At 37.0% G+C, this 17,749-nt stretch overlaps 1 protein-coding gene across 1 annotated transcript in view; it reads right to left on the bottom strand.

Annotated features, from left to right (window-relative positions):
* Nucleotides 1–349: 349 nt before the first annotated feature.
* LOC129647319 (uncharacterized) overlaps nucleotides 350–17,749 on the bottom strand; it is a 46,212-nt gene continuing 28,812 nt past the window's right edge. Inside the window, exon 5 of the mRNA XM_055574459.1 lies at nucleotides 350–505. Coding sequence (XP_055430434.1) covers nucleotides 387–505 — 119 coding nt within the window. The 3' untranslated portion in view covers nucleotides 350–386. The remainder of the gene's footprint in view (nucleotides 506–17,749) is intronic.

The following is a 17,749-nucleotide window of genomic DNA, read 5'->3' as shown; positions in this document are numbered from 1 at the left end:
GACAGAGAAGCCTGGTGGGCTACAGTCCATGAGGGTTGCAAAGAGTCAGACACGACTGAGCATACACACACACACACACACACACAACACACACACATCTTTATATGGGAAGCAAATATGAACCTCACACAGTTGTTATAAAAATTAAATAATGCATATAAAATATTTGATATGTGGTATGTCCTCAATGAAATCAGTTTTTTCTTTACTTCTGCAACATGCCACTTAGAATACTTCTGGTTTAAAGAAACAGAAACTCCACTAAAATGGATCCAAGAAAGCAAATTATCTCATATAACAGGAAGAGTAAAGACAAGCAATTCTGGGTGTAGTGAATTCAGAGGCTCAGCAGTATTCCACTGACCCAGGTTTTCTCCCTCTTTAGCTTAGCAGTCCTCTCTTGCTTTTTCATCATCACTGGATGTGTCCACATGCCAGGTATTCTGTGTAGACATAGCCATTTCAAGCAGAGAAAGCTGAAATCTCTTCCAGTGCTTCTCCTTTCCTAGAAGAGCAGCCACAGATGAGAATTTTGACATATCCCCTTTGAAAAAAAACATAACTTTGCTAAGTAAAAATCCTCTTCCTGGGGTGGCAAGGGGCTCAGCCTCCCTTAGCACATATGTTATCATATCCCTTAACAATCACATGAGTAGAATTGGGGCTGTATTAACTAAGAAGAAGGGGATAGGGAAATGGCTGTGAGATGGGCAGTTATAAGCATATGTACCCTACCTGAGAAGAAAGTGGAGCATAAAGTGAAAAATCTGATTTCTAGATAGAACAGGGCTTCTTGGAAATTAATCCAGGTGGGAACTTAAGATCGGAGAATAATTTGTATGAATTTGGGCTAAAGTTAAGGGCTTGATCACAAGGTATAAAACCAGAGCCCAGGAACTAGGGTCTGTACCAGAAAATAGCAAAAATCAGCAAGACTTACTTGGACAAAGAGTTAATACCAGAATCTAGGTGATAGCTGAACACATAGGTAGGATGCAAAATGGACCTAGCACTCATCTCTCTCAATTATGTCTCTAATCCATTTTCTTCTACTGGCTCCTTTTGTTTAGGCAATGAACGTACTTCTTTCTCCAAATTAAAAAAAAAAAAAAAAAAAGCCTTTCTTGACCAGATTTTCCTAGAATTCTCTTTGGCTGCCCCCTGTCACTTTCCTGACAGCCTTCACTCCCATTTCAGTCTGGAATCTAGATCCTCTCTATTTGTACATCAGTACAACGTAACTTAACTGCCTTTCTCCACTCTTCCAAAGCTGCTTTATGAAGAAAATTAACATCGTCCTAATTGTCAGTGCCAACAGTCACTTTGGGGCCTTTTTATATTCAATTTCTTTATTGAGCAAGTTCCCTCTGCTAGAATTAATATACTCTTCTTGGGGAAAAAAATATTCTGTGATCATTCTTTCTCTGTGCTTTTTGAGCTTTCTGGGTTCCTCTTCCTTAGCTTGTCCCATAGTATTTAGTGTTTCTGGGGTTTCTAATTCTCATCCACTTAAAATTTTTATATAATTTTCATGGTGATTTTCCATTTATAGTTATTACAAAATGTTAGCTCTGTTGTATAGTACATCCTCAAGCCTGTCTTCTACCCAGTAGATTGTACCCCCCACTTCCCTACTCCTGTATTGCCCCTTCTTCCCTTCCCTTTCCCCTGGTAACCACTAATTTGTTCTCTGTGTCTGTGAGCCTGCTTCTCTTTTTGTTATATTCACTAGTTTGTTGTATATTTTAACTTCCACATATAAGTGATATAATACAGTATTTATCTTTCTCTGAATGACTTATTTCATTTAGCATAATGTCCTCCAAGTCCACCCATGTCATTGCAGATGGCAACACTTTATTCTTTTTTGTGGCTGAGTAGCATTCTATTGTAATATATACTGCATCTTCTTTATACCTCTGTCTGTTGATGGACATTTAGGTTGCTTCCATATCTTGGCAACTAAATGGACTTTTTGAAAAATATATTTTTTACTTAATATTGATAGAGAAAATGGACTTCCCTGGTAGCTCAACTGGTAAAGAATCCACCTGCAATGCAGGATATGCTGGTTTGATTCCTGGGTCAGGAAGATCCCATGGAGAAGGGGTAAGCTACCCACTCCAGTATTTTTGCCTGGAGAATTCCATGAACATAGAAGCCTGGTGGGCTATACTCCATGGAGTCGCAAAAGTCAGACATGATAGATATTCGGGTTGCTTCCATATCTTGGCAACTAAATGCACTTTTTAAAACATATGTCTTTTACTTAATATTGATAGAGAAAATGAACTATTAATATGCATTTGTAATTTGCTCAGGGTTTACAGTGTAATGATTTAACATGTTTACATTGTGAAATGATTACCATATTCAAGTTAATTAAGACATCCATTACCTCACATATTTTCCTTTTTTTGTATGTTTGATGAATACAGTTATGATTTACTCTCTCAGCAAATGTCAAGGACAACATATAGTATTATTAACTATAGTTTCCGTGCTGCACATTAGATATTCATAATTTATTCATCTTATGTTGAAAGTCTGTGCCCTTTGACCAACATTTCTCCGTTTTCCCCATCCCTGGCAACCATCATTCTAATCTTTGGTTCCATGAGTTAGACTTTTTTTAGATTCAAAATAAATATATATTTCTCCTGTCTGTTTAAGTGAGATCATACAGTATGTGTCTTTCTCTGTCTGGCAGATAATTGAAATAACAACAGATGTCCTCCACACTCGTCCATGTTGTTTTTCTGTAGGAATTTCCTTTCTTTTTATGGCTAAATAATATTCCACTCTGTGCATGTCCCATTTTCTTTATCCATTAATCTATACAAAGACACTTATGTTGTTTCCAAATCTTAGTTTTGTGAATTATGAAGCAGTAAACATGGGAATGCAGATATCTCCCTGAGAAATTGATTTCACTTTCTTTGGATGGATAACCAGATGCCAGATTGCTGAATCATATAGTGGATCTATTTTTAATATTCTGAAGAGCGTCCACACTCTTTCCCTAATGTCCATATGCTGTGTTGTGTGCTGTGCAAGGTTGTGTCCAACTCTTTGCACCCCCCATGGACTGCAGCCCGCCAGGCTCCTGGGGCCATGGGATTCTCTAGGTAAGAGTGCTAGAGTGGGTTGCCATTTCCTACTCCAGGGGATAGTCCCCACCCAGGGATTAAACCTGTGCCTCCTGCATTGGCAGGTGGATTCTTTACCACTAGTGACACCTGGGAAACCCCAAAATACCCATACAAATTTACATTCTCACCATCAGTGTACAAGGGTTCCCTTTTTTCCACACCCTTGACAAGATTTGATATCTCCTGTCTTTTTGATAATAGCCATTCTAACAGGTGTAAAGTGATATCTCATTGTGGTTTTGATTTGCATTTCTATGATATTAGTGATGTTGAACAACTTCTCATATACTGACCATTTCTGTGCCTTATTGGAATGTATTTGTAATTTTAGATCATGGTAAACAGTTTTTGAGTATTTTAAGTTAATAGAAATCAGATGAAGAGAGAGCACTAAATTTTTGAAGGAAGAGAAGCTATCCTTTTTTTTCCCAAGACGAAAATGGCCATTTGCCCTCATGTGTGTGGCCAGTATCTACCGTTTTGAGTGCTGGCTTAAATCAGTGGGAATGCAGCAAACTGCTATGGTAGTGTGGTGACGGAACTCGCAGGCCTCCTGTGCCAGAGGCTTCTCTTTGTTAAAAAAAAAATGAAATAAGCAATGACCATTGGCTGTCAGCTTGATATATCCTGGCGCCAAACCAAACCAAGCCTGGGGCCTTTTCAGGATTTCAAGGCTGTAGAGATTATATTATTTATAATGTGCTTAGGTATGTACATTTTTTAGAGGAGCTCATGTAGTCTTACCTACAATTTCACAATTAGCCCTTATATGAGTAGGTAGTACACAAAGAGTTGAGATTAAGGGTAGAGTGAGGAAACAAGGTAGTCTACTATACTCAGTAGAAGCAGGGCTGGCCAACATGGGAAAAAAAATCTGCTTCCTTCATTATAACTGTGGTACAGAACTAGAGTCAATGATTTCCCTTCCCTTAACCACCTTATCTACTCATTCCTGGGCCCACCAATATGTTATTTTATATATATATACATATATATATATATATATATATATATACACACACACATAAAATATATATATACACATATATATGCACACACATATATATAAAAATATATATAAAATATATATTTTATGTGTGCATATATATATTTTATGTGTGTGTATATATATATATAATTTGGCAGATGGTGTTTAACATCTTGTATGAGAAATTATGTATAAAATTTAGCTAGACAAAGTTCTTTGTTATAGAATAATTATTATTCAGTTCACATTGAATTATGTATAATTTCTGAATGAGCAAACAATATATACACAGAAGTTCACATACTTTAGGGAAAAAAGGTATCAATAAGGCAATAAGGCAAATACATTTTATGTGTTCTGCGCTCGGTTGTGTCCTGCTCTTTGAGATCCCTTGAAACATAGGCCTCCAAGTTTCTTTGTCCATGGAATTTTCCAAGCAAGAATACTAGAGCAGATTGCCATTTCCTACTCCAAGGGACCTTCCTGACCCAGGGATCTAACCCATATCTCTTGGGTCTCCTACATTGGCAGGCAGATTCTTTATCACCACACCACCTGGGAAGCCCAAATATATTGTATATTTGGGTACAATATGTTTATGAAAGTTAATGATGAGTATTACATAAAAGTCTGCAGCTTTCTACCTGTTAAAATTATTGGAAAAAAGGAACCAAGTTTTCTTAAATCAAGAAGTACATTTATAACCAGAATAGGGGGTACCCTATTCTTGCTCTAGGATCATTCACATATTCTACTTATTCTTGTTTAGTCTCTTTGTTTATACCATTCTAAAATGATTTTTAGGTTTCTTGACCCAGAATCTATTCAGTAGCTTATCCTGCCCATCACTATTTTAATTGGGATCTCTGACCACCCTTAGCTTGTTTCATCATGATTAACTTGCATCTCATTTCATAGTCTACCCTTGCTTTATATGTATCTTTTTTGAATGGATCTAAGACCTTAGATACCAACTCAGTTTTTTCTTGAATGAATTCATAGTACCCATGGCCTCTGTCTGTATGAACGACATGATCTCTTGTATTCCACACTTGCCCTCACATCCCAGTAGTCTGGTCCTCACATTCTAGCCTGGCCTTTCTCGTTTTCCTGGTGACTCAGCAGTGAAGTGAACTCTCAGCAGGAGAGTTGAATCTGACATTGGTTTGGGAAATGAATTATTAAAAACAGAGTAGGCTCAGAGGTGTTCTGGAGTCTTAAAGAAGGAAGTTGTAACTGACCAACAGCTGTGTGAACAAAACTGAGTATATTGGAGGTCAAGACAGTATCCAAAAATGAGAGTAATGTTAGGATACATTATCCAAGGAATTATACAGGAATCCAAGTCTAAAAATGGGTCTGACACTTGGCATTCAATTCAGAGGAAAAACTCAAGCAGGATATGATGTTTAATAATAAAGATGTCATAATCTGTCAGAGTTTTTCTCTTACATTCCTTTTTTCAAAACGTTGTTATAGATCCCAGTTTAGGAATCCATTGATTACGGTAGATATGGGAGAATGTGAGCATAGTGGAAATTGTTGGTTTCAGGGAAAATCGGATACAAAACAAAAAAATTAAAAAAAATAGTTCCTGAAATATGAAGGAAGATCAGAAGAAATTTTGATTTTTCACTAGTGAGCTATGAAGCTAATGTTTCTCATGTACCTTCTAAATATGGAAACACTTAATACTAGAGTTTGGAGAGTGGGGGAGTTGACTGTAGGTAATTACAGAATTTAGACACAGAGAGGTGGGTGGAGGTTACCTCTGAGCCGAAGCTTTTTCTAAATTTTTCATTCTTAATCCCTGATTTCTCACTTCCACCCCATTCCTTTTTCTCCTAGGTAGATTATTTTAATCTTTGAATTTCCATTATGGTAGATGATTCTAACTGTTGTTGCATATTCCATGCAGATTAAATTTAACCTCCTCTCTGCTAGGTATGCCTCTACCTCATTGCCACCCTCTTTGATAAAAGATTTCAGAAATTGAATAAGTGATAATATTATTATAGGAATATTTTTGACTCTGATCTACAAAGAAAAAGGAATTTATTTATTCTTAAACTTTGGTTCTTTAACGATTATTAGAAGTAAATTAAATAGGACCATATCTCAGAATGGTCATGATACATACTTTAGCAGATATGTAACAAGTTTAGCAGGTATGTAGCAAGTTGGACATATTTTTCAAGTCCAACTCGATGAACATGAGTTTGAGCAAGCTCAGGGAGTTGGTGATGGACAGGGAAACCTGATGTGCTGCGGTCCATGGGGTTGCAGAGTTGGACATGATTTAGCAAGTGAACTGAGCAAGTTGATTTGTCTAAGTGTATCCTGGTTAGCATGGTAAGGCATCCATAGTTAACAAAAACCAATCCCCCAAAGTCTTGAAATTTAATGTGAGCATTTTTTTCTTCATATTTCAATGGCATATATAATATATATTAATATACACATATCCCATATATTTTCATCTGATCAAGAAATAGAACCTCAGTTAACACCCCAAAAGCCACCTTTGTGCTCCTTTCTAATAATCATCATTTCCTAAAAGGTAACCATTATCCCAATTTCTAAGGAATCATGGGTGTACATGCTTCTGTGTTTTGCCTCTATTGCTTTACATGATATCTAGGAGAATCCATTTTATTGCCTGATTTTATGCTCTGTGAAAGTGGAATCATATGTATGTATTTTTTTGTGTGTCTGGATTGTCTGCTCAACATATTTCTGAGGTTCATCCCCTTTATTGTATGTGTCAGATTCCCATTCCTCTTTATTGTGCAGAAATACAACAACTTGTTTGTTCATTCACCAGTCAATAGACATTTGAATTTCTCATTTCTGTTCTTATAAAATAATGCTACTGTAAACATTCTAATTCTTGGTGTCTTGTGGGGAATATATTTTCTAAGTATTTCTTGAGAACATTAAAGATGGGATTACGTAGCACAGCATCTCCTCTTTCCCAGAATTCCTCTTCTCCAGCACCATAAATGGCTTCATCTCTCCTCTTTTCCTGCAAAGCCTTAAGCTTTTTCCCTACAAACTCAATTCTTAGTCCTCACTCACTTTTCCATCCCACCCCCCAGAGCCTTTTTTCCTTGTTCAATGGGCCTTTCAGCTCTATCCAGTTCTTTTCCCCTTCCCCTAATCAGCACAAAGAGTTTGAGTACCCAAGTAGTGAGAATGAAAAATTCTTTTTTTTCCCTTTATTCCTGACATGTAAGAATTCGGTTTCTAAGAGTTGAGTCAAAGCATCTAAAAGAGAGTTTGGCACGTGGTGGATGCTCAAACATTCATCATATAGAATATTTCATTTTTACAAGGAGGTAGGAGAAATTCTATAACTTCTTTGATCTTCAGCATGAAGTGATTATTCTTCTTTCACATGTAACTGTGGCTCAGTGCTCATGTTCCAGAGACTGGCAGAGCTGAGTTCAAATTCTGGCTCAAATTAAGCAAATTAACAGTAAGTTGCTTAATTTCTCTGATTTTCAATTTTTTCACTTGAAAAAACAGGATAATAGCTGTAGATACGTTGTGGTCTTAGCTATTAATAGATAATGAATGTAAGAGGTAATATCTTTACCATACTATTTGGTAAGTGCTCAATAAATATCAATTTATTATTAAAATGACTTTAATAAATATAAAATTGAACATACAATTATTATACTTTATTATTAATAAATAGTAACATATTCTACAGAGGCAATTCTATTTATCTAGAAACTGTCTTAGAGGAGGAAACTTTAAAAGCCCTTGTATTGAAGCATTTTTACCAGAAACTTTAGTGAGATGAATTCTGAACAAGTTGCCTTTTTTCATGAGCAGAATTCTCTAAGCCCAAACCCAATATTGCCCCATGCTGGCTGTTGATTCTCTTTCTGCAGTACCTTTTCTCACCTCTGCATTTTTACTTTAACTCCTGTAGTCTTCACTGGGGTTGACATATATGTCCTCCTTCTGCCTCTCTTCTTCTCATCTGCCCCACTCTCCCAATATATTCTCTACCACATTGTCGGATTAATCTTTTAAGAGCCCAGTTCTGATCATGTTACTCCCCTACCTAAGAACTGTCAAATTCTTGACTTGCCAAGTGCAGCTTTCAACACTCCTGCCAAACTACCTTTTCAGCATTATTGTTATTCTGCACTACATTATGCCCTAACTGAAAGGGATTAACTGCTGTCCTGGGCACACAGACCCCCTGCCTCATCTCATATTGTTCTCTCTGCATGGAATACCAGGACTTTGCATTTAAAAATTAACCCAGTTCTCTATCTTGCATCCCAAAGACATCTAAACCATGAACAAATGATAAGAACAATTTGGTTTTTTGAAGACTCCATAGAAATCCCAGGTGGCGCTAGTGATAAAAAGCCACCTGCCAATTTAGGAGATGCACAAGAAGTGGGTTCGATTCCTGGGTTGAAAAGATCCCCTGGAGTAAGAAATGGCAATCCATTCCAGTATTCTTGCCTGGAAAATTTCCATGAACAGAAGAGCCTGGCAGGCTATGGTCCACGGGGTTGCAAAGTGTTGGACATGACTGAGAGACTGAACACAAACACAGAGAAATAAATACGTGTCAGTAAACTAGTAAAATGTTGAGCAACCTATATATTTATAATTTGCATGTTCAAATATTAGAATAGCTAGTTTATATTTTGTATATATATACACATGTATTATATATGTATTTAAATGACACACTGGTTTAAGGAGAGATTTAATGTAACCTTCAAAGTATTGTATCGTCTTCTTCAATGACAGGACCTGCCCTGTGTGTCACACACACCAACAAGTAGTGACTATTCATTTACTTTTATAATTCTAATGATATTCAAAGATGCCTTTACACATTATCTTTCATTCTGTGTATATTTTTCCCACCACTGTACTCCTAATGTAATCACAGAACCTATTAGGTGGTCAATAAATATTTTTGAGTAAATGAATAAATGGGGATTTCCCAGGTGACTCAGTGGGTAAAGAACCTGCCTGCCAGTGCAGGAGACACAAGTTTAATCCCCGGGTCAGTGAGACCCTCTGGAGAAGGAAACGACAACCCACTCCATGGGGTTGCCTGGGAAACCCCATGGACAGAGGAGCCTGGCGGGCTACAGTCAGTCCATGGGGTCACAAAGAGTTAGACAAGACTTCACGACTAATCACAGAACCTATTAGACTGTCAATAAATATTTTTGAGTAAATGAATAAATATGTAAGTAAAAGTGCCTCAAACTAATGAGCTTTCTGAATAGAACTATATAAATTATCTGATAACAAAAGAAATATCAAGAAAACTTTAAAAATTAAAGGTTCTGAGGGACTATTAATTTGAGCATACACAGTCACTACTGATTCTTTGTCTTTGCCAAAGGCATTAAAATACTCAGTAAGAAACTAATAGCTCTTTTTAACACATGCAAGTTAATATTGCCTACAGAGTAAGAGTAGATTATACAGGAGCTTAATATTGGGCAATGAGTCTAAAAAACAAGTTAAGTTGTTAGATCTGGTACCATATGAAAATATAGTAACAGGATCCCATACAAGGAATAGCCTCACAATCCAATTTTTATCTTCTTTCAAACCTAAATACATCTTCTCAGTGTTAACTGCCTATTGATTTCAAAGGGTGATATGGAGTTACAAAATACATATGTGAGTTGGAACAAATTAGATTCCAGCTATATCACTCATTCTCCATAGGAGAGAAATTCATAACTCATAGAAGTGCTTCAAAGGCAGGTTTTATGAAAAAAATGGCAACATTTTTTCTTCAGTTAGATAAGCTTAGGAACCTCTTAGAAATTTAAATTCTACCACCCAAGCACAGCATTAACCTTCATTAACCCCTTGCCCTGCTCTTTGGGAGAAATACACATTTATTGTTTAGTATATTTTAAGAGTGTGCATCCAAACCTTACTGAAGCTTTGCATCATTTAAGCTCTTAATTGAGTGATTATTAACTTGATTGTTAGAACAGAGAAGTAGGAAATAGGTATTAATGATAAAAGGAAATGGATAAAATATTTTAAATATCAGAAGATCTGTCTGAGGAGTAGATATTAAAAGCCTTTGAGAGAAAGCTATTTTATAACCAGAATTCAAGTGACTAGGCACTTACTAGCTGTGTGACTCTGGGGAGGATGCTTAACAATTCTTTGCCTCAATAAGCTAGGAGTGGTATAATGAAACCCAGCCAGGAGAATTCCACAGAGTAAAATCACAAAGTTTGGCACTTTTTATTAATGACTGAGATAGAGGGATATTTATGATTGGACCACATTTGATATCACAGAATTATTTTTATCCCTATTTTATTTTCTTTTTAATTGGGGTAAAATTGACATATGCCATCAGTTTCAGGTATACAATATAATGATCTGATATTTGCATATATTTCAAAATTATCACCAAGAAGTATTATCTTGATGTATTTAATTTCTTTTGGAAGTATGGTCATCAATTTTAAAAATATTTCAATAGTTTTAATAGTCTTTTTTGATAATTTTTAAAAATTTCTGTTTATTAGCTAATTTCTCAGGTGCCACATGTTCCAGACAGTATGGTCAAAGTGGAACTAAAATGTAGGTTTTATCCAACTTAAGGAACAACCGGAATAACAGTGGCACTGGAATGCGGAAATTCACAATTATTGTACAATATGAAACTGAAAGAAAATGGACATGTTAGTTGTTCAGTTGTGTCTGACTCTTTGAGACCCCATGGACTGTAGCCCACCAGGCTCCTCTGTCCATGGGATTTTCCAGGCAAGAATACTGAAGTGAGTGGCCATTTCTTTCTCCAGAGGATCTTCCTGATCCAGGGATCAAACCCAGGTCTCCAGCATTGCAAGCAGATTCTTTACCATCTGAGCCACAAGGGAAGTCCACAATATGAAACTAGAATGAACAAAAGGTTGTGGAAACACAGACTTTCAGTTACTGACTCCTTTCCCAGCATTTATTTGACAAACATATGTACCATGTAACTGCTGTGTACTGGTGATCGTTCTAGGCTCTGGGGATAGATCGGTGAATGAAATAAATTTCTGGACTTACTGAACTAATATTCTAATGGGGCTGAGAGATGGTAAACACATAACCAAATAAATAACATAAAATGAGGTCCAGATGAGTGCTATGAAGTACAACAGAGCATCATTAAAAGACAGAGGATGATAGGAATTGCTCTTTTAGGAAGGGTGGTCTGTAAGGCCTTTGTAAGGAGTTAACATTTGAACCAAGGCTTGGGGAAATGGAGTGAGGAAGTAAGCCTTGCAACAGCCTGAGGAGAAGAGCCCTACAGACAGTTAATGGTGGATAAAAATGCCCCAGGCTTTTGTGAAAAAAAAAAAAAGAAAAGAAAAGAAAATGAAAATGGTGCCAATATGGTCTCAGTCGAGAGATTTGAAATAAGATATTTTGAAATAAATTGAGAGAGGTAGATGGAGTCAATCATAGCAGGATTTGCAGGAGAACTTAAAGGGGGACAGCTACAAAACTCAATTTTTATTTTAGCTGATGTGTGAAGAACAGTCTCTGAGGGAGTCAAACAGAAACCAAAGGCAGGGAGACTTTGTGGTTCTTGTGTCCTCTGACTTTATAGTTGAAGACCTGAGGCTTCCATGCTGTGAGACTTTGGAAGGTAGTGGTTGGCTAGCTCATTAAGTCTATTTCCTGGTGACCTCCCTGACCATGTAGCTTTTCCATGCCTTCTCTGTGGGCCTTTTGCACCTCAGTAGTAATTCATTGGTGTTTTCTAGTTTTTTTTTTTTTTTTAGTGTAATAAACACTTCCATAGTCTTTAGTATAAATCAAAACCTTCCTTTATCTCTGCCTCACCTTCAAGACTATTTTAATTATGATTTAAGACTTTGACTCTCCTGCAGCAGTTGTCATTTAACTGTGTTAGATGATAAGATTCCTGCTGCTGCTCAGTTGCTTCAGTCATGTCTGACTCTGTGAGACACTGCGCATTGCAACTGACCAGGCTTCTCTGTCCATGGGATTCTCTAGGCAAGATCACTGGAGTGGGTTGCCATGCCCTCCTCCAGGAGATCTTTCTGACCCAGAGATTGAACCCAGGTCGCTTGCATTGCAGCCAGATTCTTTACCATTGAGCCACTAGGGAAACCCTAGATGATAAGACATATAACATTAAGGTATAACCTATAACCTACATCTAAGCTGTTAGACACAAAACTTGCTGTTCTTTGGTGTAAAATTTTAATTAGCTGAAAATATGGAACAGCAAAATAGATTGTTTCTAAACACACGGCATGGCTTGTTTGGCTTCTCTGGGACGAGCAGTGGTAAAGAATCTGCCTGCCAATTCAGGAGACTTGGGTTCAATCCCTGGCTTGGGAAGATCCTTTGGAGGAAGAAATGGCAACCCACTCCAGTACTTTTGCCTGGGAAATCCCACGGAGCCTGGCAGGATACAGTCCATGGGGGCACAAGAATCGGACACGACTGAAGGACTGAGTGCGTGGCTTGTGGATTCTTGGTTCCCCCAACCAGGAATTGAACCTGGGCCCTCAGCAGTGAAAGCTCTGAATCCTAACAACTGAACCACCAGGGATTCCCAGAAGTAGATCACTTTAAAATATTGTCAATATTGTTGAATATTTTTGTATATTCTTCAGTGTCTTTCTTCTCTTAGTTTGTTATATTCATTTTATTCAACAAATATTGTTGAGCACATGAGGTACTGTGCTGGTTGCTGAGCCTGCGTATTATGTGGTGTTAGCATTGTGGACAATAACTAGTCATTTTAAGGAAAAGACTTGGGATAACACATGAATGCTTACTGAGGTTTTGGTTAATGAAATTTTTTGCTAAGCTTTATACATATATACACACATACCTATTTGTGTGCTGCTGCTGCTGCTGCTGCTAAGTCGCTTCAGTCGTGTCCGACTCTGTGCGACCCCATAGACAGCAGCCCACCAGGCTCCTCCGTCCATGGGATTTTCCAGGCAAGAGTGCTGGAGTGGGGTGCCATCACCTTCTCTGATTTGTGTGCTATGTATGTGTGTGTGTGTGTGTGTATATATATATATATATATATGTATATATGCATGTGTGCAGCATGTTATAGTTACCATTTTAGTTATCTCTTTGTGCCTAGCATTTCCCTGATGTGTGATTTAAGCCCCTTGATAACCATGTAAAATGTAAGTATTATTCACATTTTGAAGATCAGGAAACTATGGGTCTAACTTGCCTGAGATCAGGAGATGAAAAAGTTGAAGAACCAGAATTCAGGTCCAAGTCAGTTTGACTCTAAAGCCCACACCAGCTCCCCCAAAGAGCGCTAGTATTAGCAAAATGCAGACTGGATCTGGAGCAAATACATTTCCTTCTAAAAAAAACAAAACCAGGCTTATAAATCTTTGCCATCAAAATCACATTTCTCTTAAGTTGTTTAGCATTTCTCCAGAGATTCCAAGTAAAGAGAGGGTATTTCATGTTAAATGAACATGTATGGAGATTTATATCATTTACTTCATGTTTTTTTTTTTTTAATGTATTGTGTGGCACTAATCTGCATTTTCTTTTCTTTGTTAGTCTGTTATCTCCCTATAAATAAAAGACTGCAAAAAGCTGTTATACCACATTTAAGAAAACACTCAATCCTCCGACACTTACAAGCTTTTATAAAAGTGTAGTGATCTTGGTAGAAAACATCCTGACTGGTAATATAGTGAACAGATGAGCTCACCGCTGGTATGCAAAGCTGCTGAATTAGCTGGTTAAACAGGCTGCTGAGATAATTACATTGTCTGTTTTGTGACACATTACACCAGTGCACTTGGGATTAACCTGTTCTCTTGTGTCTACTTCTGATCAGTTTTTTAGACAGCCTTTTATCTGATGAAGGAGTACAGACATCAAAAGAGAAGGGGGCGTGTATGAAAAGAAAGGAATCACATAAAGCTGAAGAGTTAAATTTTCTATTTAAATTTCTGAGCATATATCCATTTCCATAATTTTAGTTGCTCTCTAGAGACCTCTGCTGGAAATGATAGGTATAGATTTTCCTTTCCAATTCGTTGTGTTTTACTGTGGCCAATATATCATAAACACAGTAACTAAAGAACGGAGTATCAATGTCATGTCATACATATGACACATTAGCTATAAAACCATACTCAGGAAAGGACAATTTGCATTGTAAGAGTTTCAAAAGGCACCCTGATGCTAGAAGTACACTCTGATAGTCAATCAACACACATTTATGTATTTATTAGACTTCCCCAGTGGCTTAGTGGTAAAGAATCCTCCTGCAATGCAGGAGACGTGGGTTCAATCCCTGGGTTGGGAAGATCCCCTGGAGGAGGGCATGGCAACCCACTCCAGAATTTTTGCCTGGAGAATCCCATAGACAGAGGAACCTGGCAGGCTAGAGTCCATGGGGTTACAAAGAATCGGACATGACTGAGCGACTAAGCGTGAGCTATGATGTGCTTTAGCAAGTATGACTTTCAGTTTGTTTATTATTTCCATATTGTTTTAATGCTGTTGAAGCCCAAATAGAATCATTTATTTTGAAAATGAATGTGGTACCTTATAGCCACCAGGGAAGCCCCTATAAAAACAACAACTACAAAAGCTATCCCTAAAGATTTTTATGGGCTTTTAGTTCCATATCATTATCCTGAAGAGGAAAAATTATTTAGACTTTCTGATTATGTGGGAATGTGGTACAAATAAGATTTCATCATCAGCTGATAATTCAGATAGAGAACAATTAAGAGAATAAATAGAAAAACCTACCCATTAAGAGCCCCTGGCAACCTAAATTGAATTTAACCAACTATGGATCCTCTGGCTATCAGGAAATGCAATTTAAAGCAGGTATAATAGATTTTAACAACTAAAATTTGTTTGTCACACTGTACCAACTAAGATATTAGTTAAATGGGGCAAGAAATTTCCCTTCATGTTAATGAACATCAAATTTAACTCCTGCTGTCCTTTTTGTTTGTTTGTTTTTTGTTTTTCTTTCTAAAATAACTGTGCTTGACTTGATAAGCCAGCATTCAAATGAGGTTCTTGCAAACAAGTATGTAAGCTTTTGGGATGAAGTTTGCTTCAGTTGATTCTGCATCCTTTAGATATTTCCAATGTTTAGGAGAACTTAGAAAATATTAGCATATTTCCTCCCTGTAAATCCACATCCACAGTATCATGTCATGTGCAAAGTCTCTGCTAACTTCAGTTGCAAATAATGTTAGAACACATGTTGATACAAGATCTCATTTTAAAATAATATATTTTCTTGAAAATTGTTTTAAACATTCTCCCCAAGGAACTTCTCTGGTGGTCTAGGAGCTAAGACTGAACTCCCAATGCAAGGATGTCCTGGGTTCGACCCCTAGTCAGGGAACTGGATCCCATAAGCTGTAACAAAGAGTTCACATGCTGCAATTAAGACCTGGTACAGCCAAATAAATTTAAACAAAAACAAAAAATTCTCATCCAGAGAAGTAAAGTCTATGTTCCTCATTGTTACTTGAGTCAGTTCTACTGGTTGTAGATCAGGATGGCTTTATTTTCATTGCTTAAATGTAGACAATAGTGAGAAATAAGGTTTTTTTTTCATGTTTTTATTATCTCAGCAAACACACAGAATTCTTAAAATCTGCCTTTATGTCTCAGAGAATTTCTTTAACTCTATGATTTGTCTGAATATTTCTTACTACTTATAATTTATAATTACTTACTACTTAGGATAAAACTAAAGCAAGTAACATTAAAATATAATCTCATCTAATCCATCTAATGATCCAGTGAGATGGTAATTGCTAATGAGATAACATTATATGATAAAATTATAGTCAATCCAGATAAAGATAATTTTTCCTTATAAATTTTCAATAATATTTTTCTGTGCATAGCCATGACTTATAATCACAGTCTAGTTAGTACTCTGACCCTGGACCTACTAAGTATTGGACACTAAGACTAAAGGAAATTAAAATAATATTGTTCTCTTTTCCAAACTTTTTTGCTTTGACTTAAAGGCAATGGCAACCCACTCCAGTACTCTTGCCTGGAAAATCCCATGGATGGAGGAGCCTGGTAGGCTGCAGTCCATGGGGTCGCTGAGTCGGTCACGACTGAGCGACTTCACTTTCATTTTTCACTTTCATGCATTGGAGAAGAAATGGCAACCCACTTCAGTGTTCTTGCCTGGAGAATCCCAGGGACAGGGGAGCCTGGTGGGCTGCCGTCTATGGGGTCGCACAGAGTCGGACACGACTGAAGTGATTTAGCAGCAGCAGCAGCAGTTTCTATGTTTATGCAGAATTATTAGTGGTGTTGTCACATGGATCCTTATTTTCTATTCATCCAGTGAGTATAAGTGATAGTTTTGTATAGAACTTACAATGGGCCAGCAATATTCTAAAATTTACATATATAATCTCATTTAATCCATCTAATGATCTAATGAGATGGTAATTGTTAAGCCCATTTTGCCAATGAAGATGTATGACTTAGAGAAATTAAATAACTTGCTGAAATTAGCATGGCTCAGAAGTGGCAGTTCCTGAATTGAAACGCAGACTTTTTTTCTCTAAAACTCAACTTGAGCACTGTTATACTACTTCTGTATGGACTACATACAGACTGCACCTTTTGGAAGCTGCATAGATTTTGTATGCTTTTCTCAAATGAAGAAGAGACTGGTGTTCAAAGTAGCACAGTCAGGATTGGAACTCTAAATTTTCAATCCCTGAAGCCCCTTTCCACTTTGGTGGTCTTGGTAGTACTGACATCACAGACTCAAGTATCGGCAGGAATGAGGTACAGTTTCTACCACACCAGATAACATAAAAAGAAGTCTTTGGGAAGATATTGTGATGAGCAACTTCTAAATAAAATTTGCTTGAGTCTGAATCCGAGAGTGCCACTATAGTAAGTGAGTGACCAAGCAAGGCATATAATATCACTGGAACTCTGTCCTCCAGTGTGAGAAAATGGAGATATTAATGCATTTTAATTAATTTAAAATTAATGAATTTTTAATTTTAATTTAATTATTAATTAGAGAGTAACTATGGCCAGTAAAAGTGCAAGGAAAGTTCCCATCTCATCCTTCTCACACAGTAAATTTTGGGAAACTCAGTGTGGATGCATGATGTAATTAGGTATAAAATAATGAAAGAATGCTATGCAAGAATTGTAAGAAACTTCTGCAGGATGGAATGGAGTTTCAAGGGAGTATTCCAGGAGAAAATAGGGCTTGAAATGAACTCCAAAAGATGGGAGGAAAATTTGTAAAATTTGAGGAAAAGAAATCTATTTTTTCAAGAAAGACAGCACTAGCTGAATTGTTGGGTGTAGTAAAAGTTCAACTCAGTTTAAAAAGATACCATTCCAATGAAAGTCTTTAATGAGATGTCCATACCCCAGCAGTTGACTCATTTATTTAAATACCCCACAATATTCAAAACTACAGAATTCCATGATGACATGACAGCTTACTCAGTTTCTTGCATTTGGCTACAATACAAACACTGTAGAAACTGAGACACTTTCCTTGCAGGCAGTATCTTGTCTCTTGAGGAGTTAGCTT

Source organism: Bubalus kerabau, chromosome 3 (assembly GCF_029407905.1).
Source record: "Bubalus kerabau isolate K-KA32 ecotype Philippines breed swamp buffalo chromosome 3, PCC_UOA_SB_1v2, whole genome shotgun sequence".
In the NCBI taxonomy this organism is placed as follows: Eukaryota; Metazoa; Chordata; class Mammalia; order Artiodactyla; family Bovidae; genus Bubalus; species Bubalus kerabau.
The sequence above is the reverse complement of the archived record's forward strand: the minus strand, read 5'-3'. Positions and strand labels throughout refer to the sequence as shown.